This window comes from Rhipicephalus sanguineus, chromosome 8 (assembly GCF_013339695.2).
Source record: "Rhipicephalus sanguineus isolate Rsan-2018 chromosome 8, BIME_Rsan_1.4, whole genome shotgun sequence".
NCBI classification, from domain to species: Eukaryota; Metazoa; Arthropoda; class Arachnida; order Ixodida; family Ixodidae; genus Rhipicephalus; species Rhipicephalus sanguineus.
Window position 1 is genome coordinate 11,441,010 of NC_051183.1, and position 16,343 is coordinate 11,457,352.

The window sequence follows — 16,343 nt, forward strand, 5'->3', positions numbered from 1 at the left end:
CCGTGCGTAACTCAGCTTCAAAAACAACGTCAACCAAGAGAATAAATCGCTGGTTACCAGAATCGCTGTCAAAAGCGGCCCACAACGAGTGCGAATGACTGCATGGACGTTGGTCTCATTGAGAGAAACGTCAACTTGTAATACATTATATATTCACAATTGACGGTACACTTGCCCAGCTGGGTCAGTGTATTGAATAATTTTACTGTCCTGCATCTTCTTCAGCACTTAACACTTGGGTCATCCCCTTCAACGTACCTTGGTTCAACGTTCCATGGGGACCTTCGAGTAAGTATTGCGTTAATATTTTCCGTTTTCCTAGCGGCTCTACAGCAACGAAATTCGGTTAACCGTGCGGAGCACGCATTTCGCCGAGTTGATAATTCGTTTCAGCACTGAATAGAGAGAGCACTGCTAGACAGGACAGGATATCAAGAGGCGGGAAGCGCGCCCGAGGATGGCAGGGGCCTTGCTGGAGCGACGAAATTACGTGATTTGGAGGCATAACATGGAAATTAACTCGCGCAGGAGAGGGTCCGTTGGAGATCATTGGAAAAGGCCTTTGTCATGCAGTGGACATAGATAGGCTGACGACGATGACGGCGATGATGACAATGATTATGATAATGGTGATGATGATGAGACAGGGCAGCAGCGAAAGAACGAAATGGGATGGATATAAGGAACAGCACTATTTACAAATAAACAATTAATTTGCCTGAACGAAATGTGCAGCAAGACAGAATAATCTGCGTAGGATACCTTAGCAAAACAAGCTTGCAAGTAGATGGACGGGCGTTTGCTCTCGAAATCAGTTCATGTAGCACGTTCACTTTTTTTTCGTTGTTCGTCACAGTGTTATACACCAAGAATTTTTTTTTTTCACTAGGCTGCCCAGTCACTTTTCGAGTAAACGCTAAAAATTTAATAATTTATATTATCGCGTCTGGCATTCCCGTACAAAGTTCTCGGACGAAGTCAACAATCCCTTAACTTGAAAAATTTCTCCATGAAAATATTTCGAACTCGATCATTGGATTCAGACTCAATGAAGACGCAACTACTGTTGTAATGGCACATACCGAACATTTACCGACGTTAGTCGACACTATAGCCAATATTAATTACCATTAAGGCATATTTAGTAAAATTATCACGTCCTAGCCAACGTTAGTTTTCATTCAGGAACACTGATAGTGCTGGTAGTATGAAAATAAACTTGGCAGTTTAATTTAATACTATTCGTCGTATTCCCCCAAAAAGTGTGGGTGGAGGGGCCAGGGTAGACATTAGGCGTTGTCTTCAAGAGACAACACTTGACTTGCTATGCAGCTGCACGTTTTCCATGCTTTATAAAAGCAAAAAATATCGCCCAGAAATTACTGCCCAGTAGCAATGAAGTTCTGTAAGGTGGACAGTTTGCTAGTTGGGTGATTGATCAACTACAGTAAAATGGTGTACTGTAAGTAAAGCGGTGTGCTGGTATAGATTCATGGCGCGACTTAGCGCGTGGAAAACAGGGCACAGAGAAGAGGACACGGGACAGGCGCTGACTGAAAACTGAGTGATCGATCATCCTTGCGTGTGAGTGAAGCAGCGCACAGGACTAGGACTAGGAGAGAGAAAGCTATATAATGAAGAACAGAGGATTCTGCCGGCCGCAATGGTTGTGATGTAAGTCAGTTTACAGTTTATCAACTAAGTTAAAGTCCTCAAGGAACCTGAACAGAATTTTTTTAAATTTGACGCTGCTGAGAAGTTAAAGACATAGGCTCAAGTATTTTCCCGAGGTGTAAGTAAGACACCAGAACATAACTCGATACAGCAAGTGTCGTGTATTCGTGTGCCTTGCTTAGCCCCAGTCGTGTGCGCTGCCTAACCCACATGGAATGTTGTTCTAATTGACATAATAATCGGCGCCTGAACGGAATACGAGATCTTGTACTTACAGATCAGCAGGCACCGCACCAACCACCACCGATGGGGGTAGACCAGCTGCCCGAGGAGTACGTCGCTGAAGTACACGTAGTGTCTTGCAGCGTTCACGAGAGGCAGTTCGAGACAAACGAAGAGCTCATAGCCTACGTCGCCGTACTAATGAACGCAGTAAGTACTACTTTTTCTGTGCAGCCAGTGTCCTGTTCCCACTCTGTTAAAATGTTACGCTGTATTTGTTTCGATGCCTTATGGGGTTTTGATTTGATACCTTTTATTTCAGAAATCATTCGAAACGGCGAGCATAGCTCTAACTGGTAGAAAGGTGCTAAACAATGTGTAAAAACAAGCGAGTTTCACGGCGATAATTGTTCGGGTTTTATGGCCCAAAACGATATGATTATGAGTGACGCCGTAGTCCAGGACTCCGGAAATTTCGACCACCCGGGGTACTTTACCGTGCACCTAAATCTAGGTACACGGGCCTCGAGCATTTCGCCTTCATCGAAATGCGGCCGCCGCGGCCAGGATTGGATCTCGCGACCTTTGGGTCAGTAGTCGAGCACCACAACCACCATACTACCACTGCGGGTCCGCTATTTCAGAGCAACCAGTGTCCTGTGCCCACTCTGTTAAAATCTTACGCTGTATTTGTTCCGATGCCTCATGGTGTATTCATTTGATACCTTTTATTTCAGAAACCATTCGAAACCGCGAGCACGGCTCTCACTGGTAGAAAGCGATAAGCAATATATGAAAACAAGCGAGTTTTGGATGGCAAGGCAGTTTTTAGGTTGCCGGTTGACTGCCTCGCCATCCACTTACGCTCACGAAACTTCGGTTCACGAAACTTACGTACACGAAACATGAGTTAGCCTCCCATTTATAGACCTTTCTTTTTTCTGTTCCCTCTTTCCTAAAGAACAGACAGGGTGCACTCTCTGGCAGAAACAGTGCTCGATTTTTATTCCTCCTTTTTAGCAGCGAAGCTGTTTAAGCTGTCGGTACCTTGCGCTACGTCGTAAAGAACTATCATGTTCATCAACCGGCACGCGCTCTCCTCATTCTCTTTATCGGTAACTTGTGATCCGTCGTGCAAAACTCCTCACGTGGATATGCGCCACGGGAATTGGGCAAGCCCCACTACCGTGCACAGCAGGTGCTATAGTGTACTATAGCAGGTGCGAGTTTCAAACGAAAACGAACACGTGGAAAAGAAAGAGAGAAATAAAGTGTGAGTGTCAAACGAAAAGGAACACGGGAAAAATATAGAGAAAAAGAAAGAGATAGAAAATTGAGAGACAGAAAAACAATTGAAAGAAAGATGAGGAGAAAATAGTGAGAAATGAAGGGAATAAAGACATAAAAATATAAAAAGGCAGAAAAACATAGACAGAGAGAGAAAAGGAGAAAAAACAAAGAAAGTGAGAGAAAGAAAGAAGAAGCGATAGAGAGAGAGAAAGGGAAGGATTAGAAAGAAGTATAGAAATGGCGAGAAAGAAAAAACATTGAGTCAGAACGAAAGAAATAAAAAGAAACAGATACATAAAAGAGATACAAGAAACAAAGAGAGAGAGAGAACAGTAAAGAGAGTAAACTTCTAAACAAACTCCACAGATTTGGCCTACCATCTTTTATTATAAATTGGATAAAGCAGTACTTATCCAACCGAACTCTGTTGATGTCGATGGGTACTCATCCAAACGCTTGCCAGTTACGTCTGGTGTGACTCAAGGAAGCGTCTTGGGACCAATTCTTTTTCTCATGTATGTCAACGATATAAACGCAGCTGTGTGTCCTGATGTCCAAATTAGGCTGTTTGCCGATGATTGTTTGATTTTCAAAAAGGTAACATGCCAAAATGACCAAATTTCTTTAAACACTAGTCCAGCGAAAATCCACGAATGGTGCACAACATGGTCAATGTCCCTGAATTCCGAAAAAACTGTACTGCTGCGCGTAAGCAATAAAAGACAACCTTTCTTACACACGTATAAAATTAGTAATGACACCGTCGCGGAAGCCACGGAGTACAAATATTTGGGATTGACGATCGCCAACAAACTCACATGGTCCTCCCACATCGAAAACATCTGTACAGCAGCTACTCACAAACTTGGCCTACTTAGGCACAGACTGAAAAAGGCGCCCCCCGATGCAAAACTTCTCGCCTACAAAACTTTTGTTTTGCCTGAAGTTGAATACGCGAGCGTAGTTTGGGATCCCCACTACAAAAAAGATAAGCATAGGCTCGAGATGGTACAGAGGCGGGCAGTACGCTTCATATTTAACAAATATAAAAGAACAGATTCACAGTCATCTCTAATGCTGGAAAATAAGATTCCAACCTTAGAGCAGCGCAGGAAAATATCAAGACTTTAAATTTTTATTCTTGCTTTATCACAACAGACTGAATGCCAGTGCGCGTGCATTTATTCAACCATTTTTGCGACGCACCTCGAAAAATCGACATGCACATAATCTACTTTCTTATCAAACGCGCACTAATCTTTTTAAGTACTCTTTTTTTCCACGAACCATTTCTGATTGGAATTCACTGCCTGAAAATATTGTTTCTTTAGAATCTACAAGTGCATTTGAAAGTGCGCTACTTACCGATTTAGAAATGCAGTAAACCACTGAATGTTCATGTGACTTTTCTTTTTTCTTTTCGCTGTCACTTTTGCATTTCGTCATTTTTTTCACTACGTGTTTTTATTGATACAGTGTCACTTCATAATTTCCAAATACTGCATTTACGCACCCGATGTATTCCGAGAAGAGTTCTTTTTTGTTTACTTTTATACTTCTTATAGTATGCGTCACTCGCCTATGAACTGTATTATTTTGTTATCTTGACAAGCTGCGCTGGTTTCTTTTACTTTTTTTAATTTTTTTTGTAATATTTCTAGATATGCCGATAGGTTGCTTTGTTTCCCTTTTCTCTGAGCTTGTGTGCTTTACGGCTCCATTTGTGTTTGTTAATTTGCAACTGTATAGTTTCCCACCGGCATGGTCCTTCGTGACCACAGTATACTGTAAATAAAAAATAAAAAAATAAAGTAAACAAGGAAGGCTCCACTATTCCTTCAGCCTTGGCACCAGTAGTGCGAAGCTGCTATAATTTCTTTTTTTTTTACAGTAGTGTGTAGTTTTGTTTGTGAACCTAGGTGTAGTGGGTCAGGGGCGATAATGATTAAGAGGAATACGTTCCTCGGAATAGCCAGAACGTCCTTTATAAAACCACTCAATTTTTTAATGGTTTTATAAAAGATAAACTTCTTGAGAAATTTCGAAACTGCAATATCCCCTTCGTGTGAGAGTAGGAAATGCGGAACGTCATTGGTGCATCATAAAACTAGATAAAATCAACAATTTCAAGGAAACTCGTTTTAGTCGTAATGGTGATGAAATTATCGCGTATTACGTAAATCACCATGGTCACTATCAATAAACCCTTGAGAACAACGAAATGTTTTTAACATTCCTTTGGTTAAGGAACCTCATAACTGCTTTACTGCCAAATGTCATTGCGTTTAAGTACACGCTTCAGTTATTAGAAACAATAGGCAGCTGAAGGTGAAAAAATAAATTTACTCTTTCAGCCGGGCGAGTCGCGCGGAATTGTTGAACGTGCTGTCTAAGTTTAAAACAACTTGAAATGAAAATATGCTGATAAACTTTCCAAAATAGCACGGTAAATTTATTCTTTTAAGCGCCTGAGTTCTTATTGACAAGTTCGATCGCACAACGGGGATTTTCAGGTGAATATATGGTACGAAGGAATGGAGAGCCCACGAGTAAGAGTGAAAGTCGTCGGCATTACTCGCAATCAAGTAAGTGCTCCAATTTTTAAAGAAATTCTTGAAGGCCGAAACACTGCGGTACATTTAGCGTGTGGCTGGTCAAAATTAAAGGGACTATCTACCGCTCGGCTAAATTTTTCTGATTGTGGTGAAAATGAGAAGATCGTTCGTCACATCGGCGGCAACAAGCATGCTTTTGTCCCATAAAAAAAGAATTATATCTTGAATTTGATGTTGAAAATCGTAAAAGAGTGACCGCTAGCGTCACCCAACGGCGATGTGGTTCAATCTACTGGTAGGACAAGAAATCCTTGCAGGTAGACTCATTTTGCTTAAAAAACATGTATAACTTAAAATTGTATTTTACGCACTTGAGGCAGCTTTCGGTTGCGTCAAAGAGTAATTTTTTTTTTTTTTGCTTTTTTCCTCACGCATCTAAAAAGGCGCCCGGTGGCGCTGCTTGCGGCGCCGCCTTCGATTTCGTCTGCTTCAACTCATGAGCTATGCCATGCGGCCCGCCGCGCTGGTCGTACCGTGCCACTGTATTGCTGTTAGGATGTCTCACATGTGCTGCGCTGTGTATTGTCTCTTTTTGATGAACCGACTTGGCTTGGATTGCGGCAGCAGTGCTAAAACAAACGCATAGACTGCGATTACAGCAAAACAAGTGTTCTGTAATCGTAAATAAGGCTTCATTTAACCGCTAGCGCGCTGAAAACGACTGTTACAATCATTACATTAGTGTTCAGCGAAAATAATGTAATCCTACAGAAATCACGTGTGCTTTCGGTTTTAATTTTTACCGGCACTACAATCGTCATCGCGTCCACTAACCAGTATTGTGGCCATGTTTCACGCCAATGGAAGAAGACCGAACGCAGATCGAAAAATTCTGTTTTAAAAATTTCTACTCACTTTCCAGAGAAAACGCTGCAGGGATGGACGCTTCAGGCTGCATGCTTTCGATTGCGGTACAAAACAGAAAAGCAATGAAGGACGGTAGACAGTCCCTTTAAGACTTGTGAATGTGAACTTTCCTAGCGGCATCACACGCCATATTTCAGGCAGTTTTCTTTCGAATAGGCACATGGTGTGCTATTGAGTAATCCACACATGGTACAAGATGAATATAACATTTACTTTGACGCAAGAGTCTTATTTGTGTGTGTGCTCACCACTCGTTCATTGCATTCTCGTTTTCAGGATGGCGAGTATGAAGTAAAAGAAGAAGGCTTTCTAATTGCTGACAGAACTATCAGCAGATTCGCAGAGTATGCCCAGACCCAAATACCGGGAAAGCCTGACGCCGTTTACTTGATGACCAGGTTTCTTCTTCTTGCGTTTATATATCTGCGTACTTAAAGTGAATCGTCCTAGTCTTTAACGTCAAAGGTACTCTGCATCAAACCCTGCACTTAAAACAAAAATGCTTGGAATTGCGCGCTAATGCGAAAGTATTGAAAATACAGAATAATTCGGTGTGCCTTTCCTGTGTCTTCAATATGCAGCAACATTTATTTTGAGTTACAAAGTATAAAAATGCAGTGTTTCCTTTTAGAAACAGTTCAGTCGCCACCATGACTAACACGTTAATTGTTTTTCCACTTCCCAGCCAAGACTTGGCGTCTGTTTCGTTTACTGGAAGCATCGACAATGGCGTCGCTGGTGAGTATCGCGAGTGTCAATATACGAGAATCGTAGCCTCCACGACCGGCTCCGGCAACGAGCAACGGCGCGTTGCCGTAGCTAATCATGCAGGCCCCGCGTGAATGAAAGGTGTCGCATGTGACATTGCGCTCTCTTCCGAGACATTCCACTTCGTGCGGACCGGTCGCTCCCTAAATAAATGATTAAAGGATCATAACGCTTTTTAGAAGGGACAAACACTATCTAACTTGTCTTTACGCTGTAAGCAATCTGGCAGTGCTCCACTGTTTTCTGAAGCCGCAGTACTCCCCAGGTAAAAAAAAAATGCTGGCACGTTAGACAGAAAAGGCCGCTTTATTCGTAAATTGGGTGAAGCACGGGTCGCAAGATCCTCTGTCACTCTGTATGACACAGAATCAAGATAACGTGGAAGCACACCGCTGAGCGAAGTTTGGTCTTTAAAGGGACGCTAAAGAGCAAAACGATTTTTCTTGCATTAGTAAAGTAGTCTTCCACGATACCAAAAACACCACGCTTGCTGCGAGAACACGCTTAATAAGCGAGAAAACGCGCAAAAAGAAAATACAGGTGGCGACGCCACCTTGGAATTCCCGCACCATTTGCCGTGACGTCACATATTTTTGACTGCGCCTGCTTGGGCCTACGAAGTTCCTAATCGGTTAAATCGAAGTACATTGTCCTCTGAGGGGGCTAGAGACTTTACATAACGAGTTTGTGGAAATTTCCCAGAGCCAGTGGCGCCGAAATACGTTAAATGCTCTTGGAAATCTTTTACGTCACGAATTACAAAGTTCAGCGCGAAATTTAAGAATGAAACTTTGAACTTGGTTTTCTTCTCTAATAATACACATATGGTGGTGAAATAAACTACACAAGAGTTCTCCGAGAACACTTTATCAATCTAAACCAATTCATTGTTTCTCTTTAGTGTCCTTTTAAAGTTGCCTTTAAGATGCGTCTGTTTTTTGTTTTTGATTTTTGTCATTTTTTCACGTGTTCGATTGCCGGCAAAGTGTTTGAGTGTGCTTAGTTTGTCGTCTTTGACGTTTTTTCTTGCATTGTTCGTAAAGCGCGAAGTAAGATTCACGAAAGTAGCGTATTACGGAAACATTCACCATTTACTGTAGATCGATTGCTAGCGGCACAAACTTCGGAACAGTGGTAGATCGAATGGCACTAACGCATTGTAGAGCCATTCACTGAAGATACCTGGTAAATTCTATTCAGTGTTTACGGCAGCCACCTTATGCAAAAAGAAATGCCTGCGAAAAGAGTTAGCTGAATGCGCAGAAAAATTACGAAAATAACCTGATATGAAAAGCCAGTAGGAATTGTTGAACACAATGTTCCTTTTAAGACACAACAATCCCTTTTTCGAGGAGTAACGGAGATGGCGCCATTACGCATTTATGTCGCGTATAGCAAGTGCTTCTCTCTAAAATCCAATGTAACAAGTTCGTCGCATTTGATAACGTTAACCGCTTTTTCCGAAACAGGTTTGGCATATGTCGGAATGCTTTGCGGTCCTCGTAACGTCGCTATTGGTGAAGATCCAGCCGGCAGTTTCAAGGGAGTGTACGCAGCCGCTCATGAACTGGCGCACACGTATGTTTCTGAGCCGATTTCAGTACTCCACAGCGCTTGTGAGTTTACGCACGTTTTATGCTGATTGTCTGATCACGTGAAAGAGCGTTACCACTGATGTTGCTACATACTTGTGCATCTGACGCAAGCGCTGTACTTCATTGCCGTGTTTTTCTTCTGTCTGTCCTTGTTGTTCTCCTCATTGCGACAATGTAGAAGATGCTTCACCAAAGAGCCCATTTAGCCACCTTTAGCTAAACCGCTAGCTATACGACTGGCTAAATTACCTACTATCTGTGGCGTAAATGGACAGATCATACGATAAATGGTCATGAATGCCGACGAAAAGACGAACTGTCCAGGGCTGCAGGCGTACCTTCATCTTGTTTCATTTATCTGTTGCTATGTGGACCATGTATGAGCAACCCGTGTCCGCTCATCTCATCGCTGAGTTTGGTCACTCGTGCATGTTATTACGCTGGTTTAAAACTATCGATAGAAAATCATATTCCGCATTGTTCAGTATTCAGCAAAACAGTATTTTTCCAAAACACTAAAAAATGAAGTGAATAGAGCTTTTTCTGTTTCGCTGAGTTTACTGTGGGCACTTCCACCCACGAAGCTGGCGTTAGAACCTTAGAATATGCGAGGATCAAGACAGGTTAGTGGTGAGGTTCACATCAACGCACTTGCAAGTATAGTGGCACGTATAGTAGCAAGTATAGTGCAAGTATAGTAGCAATGAATGCTATCGCATTCATTGCTTCGCCGTTGCGGCGGAACTGTGACTTTTTCTATATGTCACACCAATCAGTGATAGTTCACTGGACCCACTATACATCCTTGGTTTTTCTAGGTTGGGCTCCGTTCACGATGGTTACGCCGGGGTGGATCACATACCCGACCACCCGGGAGCCAAAGATTGTCCCTGGGAGGAGGGCTACCTCATGAGCTACATGGATGGAGGCACCAAGAAGTTCCAGATGTCACCGTGCACCGAAGCTCAGATACGGGCCATGATCAAGTAAGTCGCAATGAAATTAAGCCCAAAACTGAAATTTGTCGAGATCGAATATTGCGAATGGTTTCCGTAGGCATCAGATGCTGCATTGATCATTGGAGAAAATAGGTATGTCACAAAAGGACAAACACGGGCGCATTTGGCGCCCGTGCCTGTCGTCGTTTCTTGTCTTCACTTCATCCCCGTACTTTTAGCACTATACCTGCTATCCTCAAGGTGGGAACCTACTAGCTCAGCAACAAGCCCTGTTGCATCGATCACGAAAGAAGAAAACTCACGGTGTCCCTTACGCATACGCCTAAGACCACTGAAGGCGAAAGCCACCTTTTTTTTTCTTAGTCGATGTATTGATCCTCCTGCGCTCCCCTCCAAAGCTTTCTGCACTGTGGTTTAGCACTGCCTCCAGGGTTGGAGGCATTGCAATCTTTCTACACCTCACCTAGTTTTGCACTGCCTCCGTGATCAGTCCACCTTTGACCAAGCCACGATGTCACGTGATGACGTCATCAAATGACGCTACGTTATGTAACATTATAGTGACGTCATAATGACGTCGCAAATTCCGGTGACCTGTGACGTTGTGATGATGTATGGTGACGTCATCACGTGCCGATTTTTTTTTTTCATGTACTGGCGACGACGGTGAATTTTCGCGTTTGATTAGGCATCTAAGGCATTCGACTTAAAAAGAACTGAAAAGCAAGCAACGATCGTCAAAAAGCCCCCAAAGAGGGCGGTTGAATGAAATTATGTCATTAGGAGTTCATCCCTTTCCTTTCCTCGAGACAGGCAACTTTTGTCAGGGGGGAGTAATTGACGAGTGGGGAGATTTCGCTTGGGTGACAGCCATGTGACAGAAAAGCGTGCAAACAAGCGTGAAGAACGCATGCTAATATAAGTGCCATACTATGACACGCGCGTTTCACACCAACAGGTGAAATGTAACAAAAGTCACAAATGCGCATTAAGCGTATATTAAGGCCATGTATAGCCAGTATCATAATTCTTCAGCTAATGACTAAATAACATAACGCATGACTGCGTTCGGAATCTTATTTTCGTCTAAAGTGCAGTTTCTTTTGATAAATGAAGCGCGTTCTGTCTTACTTCTCGCAGGCATTTACCGCAGACATGTTTGGATGAGATATCCAAGGAAGACTACATGGCCAATCATCGAAAAGTACCGGGCCAGCTGGTCAGTCCAGAAGACTACTGCAAGATTTTAATGAAGAATCAAGGTCACGGAGTTCCGTTGCTGGTAGGCGTTCTGCACAACTCTACAGCTCAGTACCCTCGCAAAAGCACCCTATTTTTTTTTTATTGCCATAGTAAAAAGTACTGCCAGTTCCACGCTGGGAAAACCGTCAAACAGCGAAGCTGTCACCCCCTTTCACTCAGGCCTTCGCAGTTCCGCCTTGATTTATAAGTTTCAAGTTTCTTCCTTGTCGTTTCTTTTGTTTGTGCTAAGTTTGGCATCTGGTTACGGGTCGAATATCTGCACGGCGTGAAACTGGTAGTACTTTATTGCTGAGTCCCCCCGCACCAACTACGTAAATGATGCATTAAAGGGGTCATGAACCACTTTTTCAAGTAATGATCTAATGACCGCAGTATCGGAGTTCACTGCCTCCCGAATCGATTGCCGCAAACATTTCTCGAATCCGTCAAGAATGAGCGGAGTTACGGGGGTTTGGCGCACGCTCTCAGCGCTTTCTCTCTTTTCTCGTGCCGACGAGCGCACTGGAAGCTACACGGGGAGAAATGGCACGGGGGAAAGAAGTTACGTCAGCGCGCGTCATGAAACGCGATCGCTCTCCCGCTGTGATTCGCGTGCGCGAGTGCGGCTACCGTGTACTGAGGAGTGCGGCGCCGGCAAGTGGCGGCACCCCGTGGCAAAAAGAAGCGCATTTGATCCGAACGCCGCTCTTGATTTATGTCGGCTATCGGCCAATAACCATGCTATGTCTCTTGCGACGTAAACAGGCAGATCCGCGACGTCCACATGCAGACGCCCCGCCCACCGACGAGAGTGAGAACCGGCCTCTGTTTGAAAAGAGGGCGCCTGACGAAACGGCAACTTCGCGCTCCGCTTGTGGCCTTTACGCGGCGCGCACGACTGTAATATTTGGCAGAGCAGTTCATAGCCGTGTCAGCTTTCCGCAGGATGTGTTTTTTCAACAAGCCCAAGGGCTGATTCATGGCCCCTTTAAAGCCACAGCCAGCGTCACAGCCCGTTCTTTATGCTCCACCGGACCCTGCACTGACCTACTCCTCTCGGCGAGGCACAGCCTTTCTACCTTTGCGCCAGCTCCCTATCGGCGTGACGCAGCCCTCACCACCGAGCATCACTCTCGCCCCTCAGGTCACGTGACCAGCATTACGCCAACGACGTCAATGGCGCAGAGTCGACTAAGACAGCTGCGCTGTAATATATAGAAAGACTCCGAGCGAAAATTCTCTTTTATTGCGTATAAAATACAACTGCAACTGTGGTATTGAAGGGACGCGTGTGCTTTGGCACCGTCTCCACTCGTGCAGGAAGGAGCAAAAAAAGCCACAAAATCTCTTATGCATCTACCTAAGGCGACTGGAAAGGAATGTTATTTCTTTTTCTTCCCAGCCGATTGCATTGACCCCACTCGATTGCCTCCGTGACCAGCCCACCTTTGACCGAGCGATGGTGTCACGTGATGAATTCATCGTCCGACGTCACGTGATGTGGTGTCATAGTGATGTCTTGATGACGTCACAAATTTTGCAGACCTGTGACGTCATTCTATTGTAATGATTTTTGCAGCGCTCGTTTCTGACGCCACCGCCGCCGCCGACGGTCACTTTTCGCATTTGATGAAGCACCTAAGGCTGTCGCCTTAATAAATCGCAGCGGATCCAACTTTCGGAATCTACTTAGAGAGAGGCTCCTTCACGCATTCGTTTTTCTCCCAATGCCCTGGTACGGCGTGTCACCTGGGCCTTCTCCGCGATGTCGAGAATCGCCGAACTTTCCTAGGAGCAGTTCGTCAGCCTGGGCCACAACACGAAGTCAGATGGAAAACGAAAGAGGAGTAAGAGACCAGAATGAACGGTGTGTCATTCAAACTGCTCGCAGGCATTTGTTCTACTATGTTTCGACGACATATCGATGGAAGACTACATGGCTATTCATCGAAAAGTACCTGGCCAGCTGATCAGTCCCGAAGACTGCTATAATGTACAGATGCCAAACAACTAACGTGCTCATTTACTGACGTCAATTCTGTGACGGAAATGACGTCAGTTATTTGTTAGAGGAGTACAGCATAAAACACTTCAGGGTTAAAAAGCCCAAGCGACTGTGAAGCTGATGATTAGGAGTCTTAAACGTGGCTCAAATCCACGATAAGACATGGCCCGAAAGATTGAGTAGTTTTATACGAAACAAATTTTATGTTCTTTAGAATCTTGCTCTCTTCTACATATTCTGTCATTCGGAATTTGAATAATTACATCGCTTTTAACCGCATCTCGCTGATGCAGTCTGTTGCCCTATATCATTAAATGAAAACTAGAGTTTTCTGGCTTTACCTGTCAAAATCGCGATATGACGACCAGGCACCCCTATATGTCATTGCTTTTACGAAGTTCTCTCTTCATTCGATGATGAGGATAATAAAAACTGGTATTGAAATCGAACGAATAATAATGAATTATGGATTATACGATTTTACAGAAAGCAAAACAAAATTTAATGATAAGCAATGACCAGATGACAATAGCCACTAGACGAGTGTTACTGCAATAAATGAGTTTACGCCGAATAAATTGCTGAGCGCAGCTATGTGTTGTGAAATTTATTATGACTGTAAATATTTGCTCATATACTTTTCTGCTTGAAATAGTTACGAAATAACCGTGGCTTTCTAAATATTTTATTGTTATTTGTACTCTTACGTCTTCCTCCTCAGAAACCAGACATGCTTAAAGAATGTAGGTTTCAATGCTGTCTGAGGACGTACTATGGGGCAGGAAAATGTTCAACGGAGTACGTGCTGGAAGGAATGCCATGTGACGAAGGCAAGGTAGGCCGGTACAATGTGCTTATATCCATTTTTTTTTAGAAATTAAATAGGTTTCCTAAATGTCGCCTGTTTCGATGGTTTAGACGATAACGCGGAGATCACTTCCTCGACAAATTGATATGCCAGTATAGCAAAATAAGAAAACACACAACAAAGCAGAGCTCACAACAAAACCCAAAACGAGGACGAAGAAGAAGGAGCACTCACTTACACAACGTCGCTGGACTTACACTCGATTTATTGACTGATCCGATTCACTGACCAATTCACTGACACTTGGATGCCTCTATTCTTTCTTCCTTTCTTTCTTTCATTCTTTCTTTCTTCCTTTCTGTGCATCTATCTATCTATCTATCTATCTATCTATCTATCTATCTATCTATCTATCTATCTATCTATCTATCTATCTATCTATCTATCTATCTATCTATCTCTCTATCTATCTATCTATCTATCTATCTATCTATCTATCTATCTATCTATCTGTCTGTCTGTCTGTCTGTCTGTCTGTCTGTCTGTCTGTCTGTCTGTCTGTCTGTCTGTCTGTCTGTCTGTCTGTCTGTCTGTCACTCCCTCCTAACTTTTCCTTTCCTCCGTGCCTGTGATTCGACCTTCAACTACGAGCTTATCAGCGTGGAACTTCACTTGCTAAGGCAACAACGATGGTCATGAGTTCATATCCAGGCAACAATGAAATGTGGTAGCAGGAAATGACAAGTGATCTCGATAAAAGATCAGCTTGCCATATCAGAAACGACTCGTCGCCGAGAAGCCCGAGACTTTCATCAATTATTTGAAAACGACGTATACAAATGCGCTCGAAATTTGCGCACCTTCGGGGGTCGCATTTCTGTACATTCCCCGGCGCCGGATGCTTGGCGTACAACGCCGCCGCTGTGACCTAAATCTAGCTCATAGCAAACTTCGCTTGAAAACAGGAGGCGCTTGTACAAAGGCAGTGTTTTTAAAAGCACTTATTGCGAATATTTGTAGTACACATTGTCAAGAGACATCATATTAGAACTAATTTGCTAATGTGGCGAAACTGTTCGTAATGTGAGCAGGCTAACATTTAAATGCGTCGGTAAACTTTAATGCAAACAGGTTTCGTATTCTGAAGAATACCTGGCACTGCAGCAACTCAAATATTTTTCTCTATATATATGTGAACGTTTTCGTTACTGTGATATATTCACGAATATCTTGAAGTCGTTAAAATGCGTTTCTCCTTACAGACTTGCCGAAAAGGTGTTTGTGACAACTTCAAGTGGGAACGCTAATTAATTCAAAGTTGCATAAAAGCCTTGAATATACGTCACGGTGGGACGATGCTATTATTTATCTCATCAGCCGCGGGAATCAGAATAACGTGGAAATCAATACGAGAAATAAAGATCTTTTTGTGTGTTAACAGCGTTACTTATGATAAGGTGCATTGCCGAGCCCCTATCACGTGCGTTTTTTAACCGGCTTCAAATGCGAAAGTTGCAATAATTATGGGACCACTGCTAGCTGAAAAATGTTTTCCTCTGGTATTTATAATTAAGCGTATTTACAAGGTCCATTCACGTGGTCCTGAAGTTTTGCACGAAGTGCGGCCGAGAACAAATTGTGAGCAACGTAAACTGGGGAAAGTCATGTGAGCTATGATTGAAGCTCACTTGCGTGAAGAAGGGTATTCATAAAAATCAATCCTGAACTAAATAAGATGACAAGTTTTATTTCACGGAAACATTACTGTTAGTTTTTAATAGCCGTAATGAACTGAGAAAAAATGATATCATTTTATGGTTGTATTAACGCGATAGCATTAAAGAGCTCGTTTCGCAGAAATTCCGGTGTCGGCGTCATCATCGTTGATTGTGAGCGAGAAATCTGCGTTGTCCGGGACCGAAAAATTGAGAAAGATGCAAATCAAATAAATAATGAAAATCTTTGGTTCGAGTGAGAATCAAACCCAGGCCTTCTGCGTGGCAAGCAGGTGTTCTACCAAAGAACCACGCCATCGCTTTTTTTTTCTTTCATGGTATTTATTACAAATGTGCGTAATATACATACCAGCGAACAAAATACTCGAGGCCGCCTCTACAAACGTACATTAAGCGTTACACAGTAAAGTTTCAAATGAGATTGCGTTCTAAAAGGATATTAGAGCAGTGCATTTCATGAACAGTGGATACCAGTCCGGCTGGAACTGAAAGCAGTTTCAAGCAATTGCGTGGCTCTTGATAAAAGTCTACATGTAAAGGATTTTTATCAAGAGCCACGCCA

At 43.2% G+C, this 16,343-nt stretch overlaps 1 protein-coding gene across 1 annotated transcript; it reads left to right on the forward strand.

The window, feature by feature from the left end:
- The first annotated feature begins 230 nt into the window (after positions 1–230).
- Positions 231–15,450, forward strand: LOC119402600 (venom metalloproteinase antarease TserMP_A-like). Its single transcript, XM_037669734.2, has 10 exons — positions 231–288; positions 1,952–2,106; positions 5,700–5,771; positions 6,945–7,066; positions 7,354–7,406; positions 8,906–9,014; positions 9,850–10,017; positions 11,131–11,272; positions 13,959–14,072; positions 15,308–15,450. The coding sequence occupies exons 2-10, from the start codon at positions 1,981–1,983 to the stop codon at positions 15,350–15,352; spliced, it is 951 nt and encodes a 316-aa protein (XP_037525662.2). The 5' UTR covers positions 231–288; positions 1,952–1,980; the 3' UTR covers positions 15,353–15,450.
- Positions 15,451–16,343: the final 893 nt, after the last annotated feature.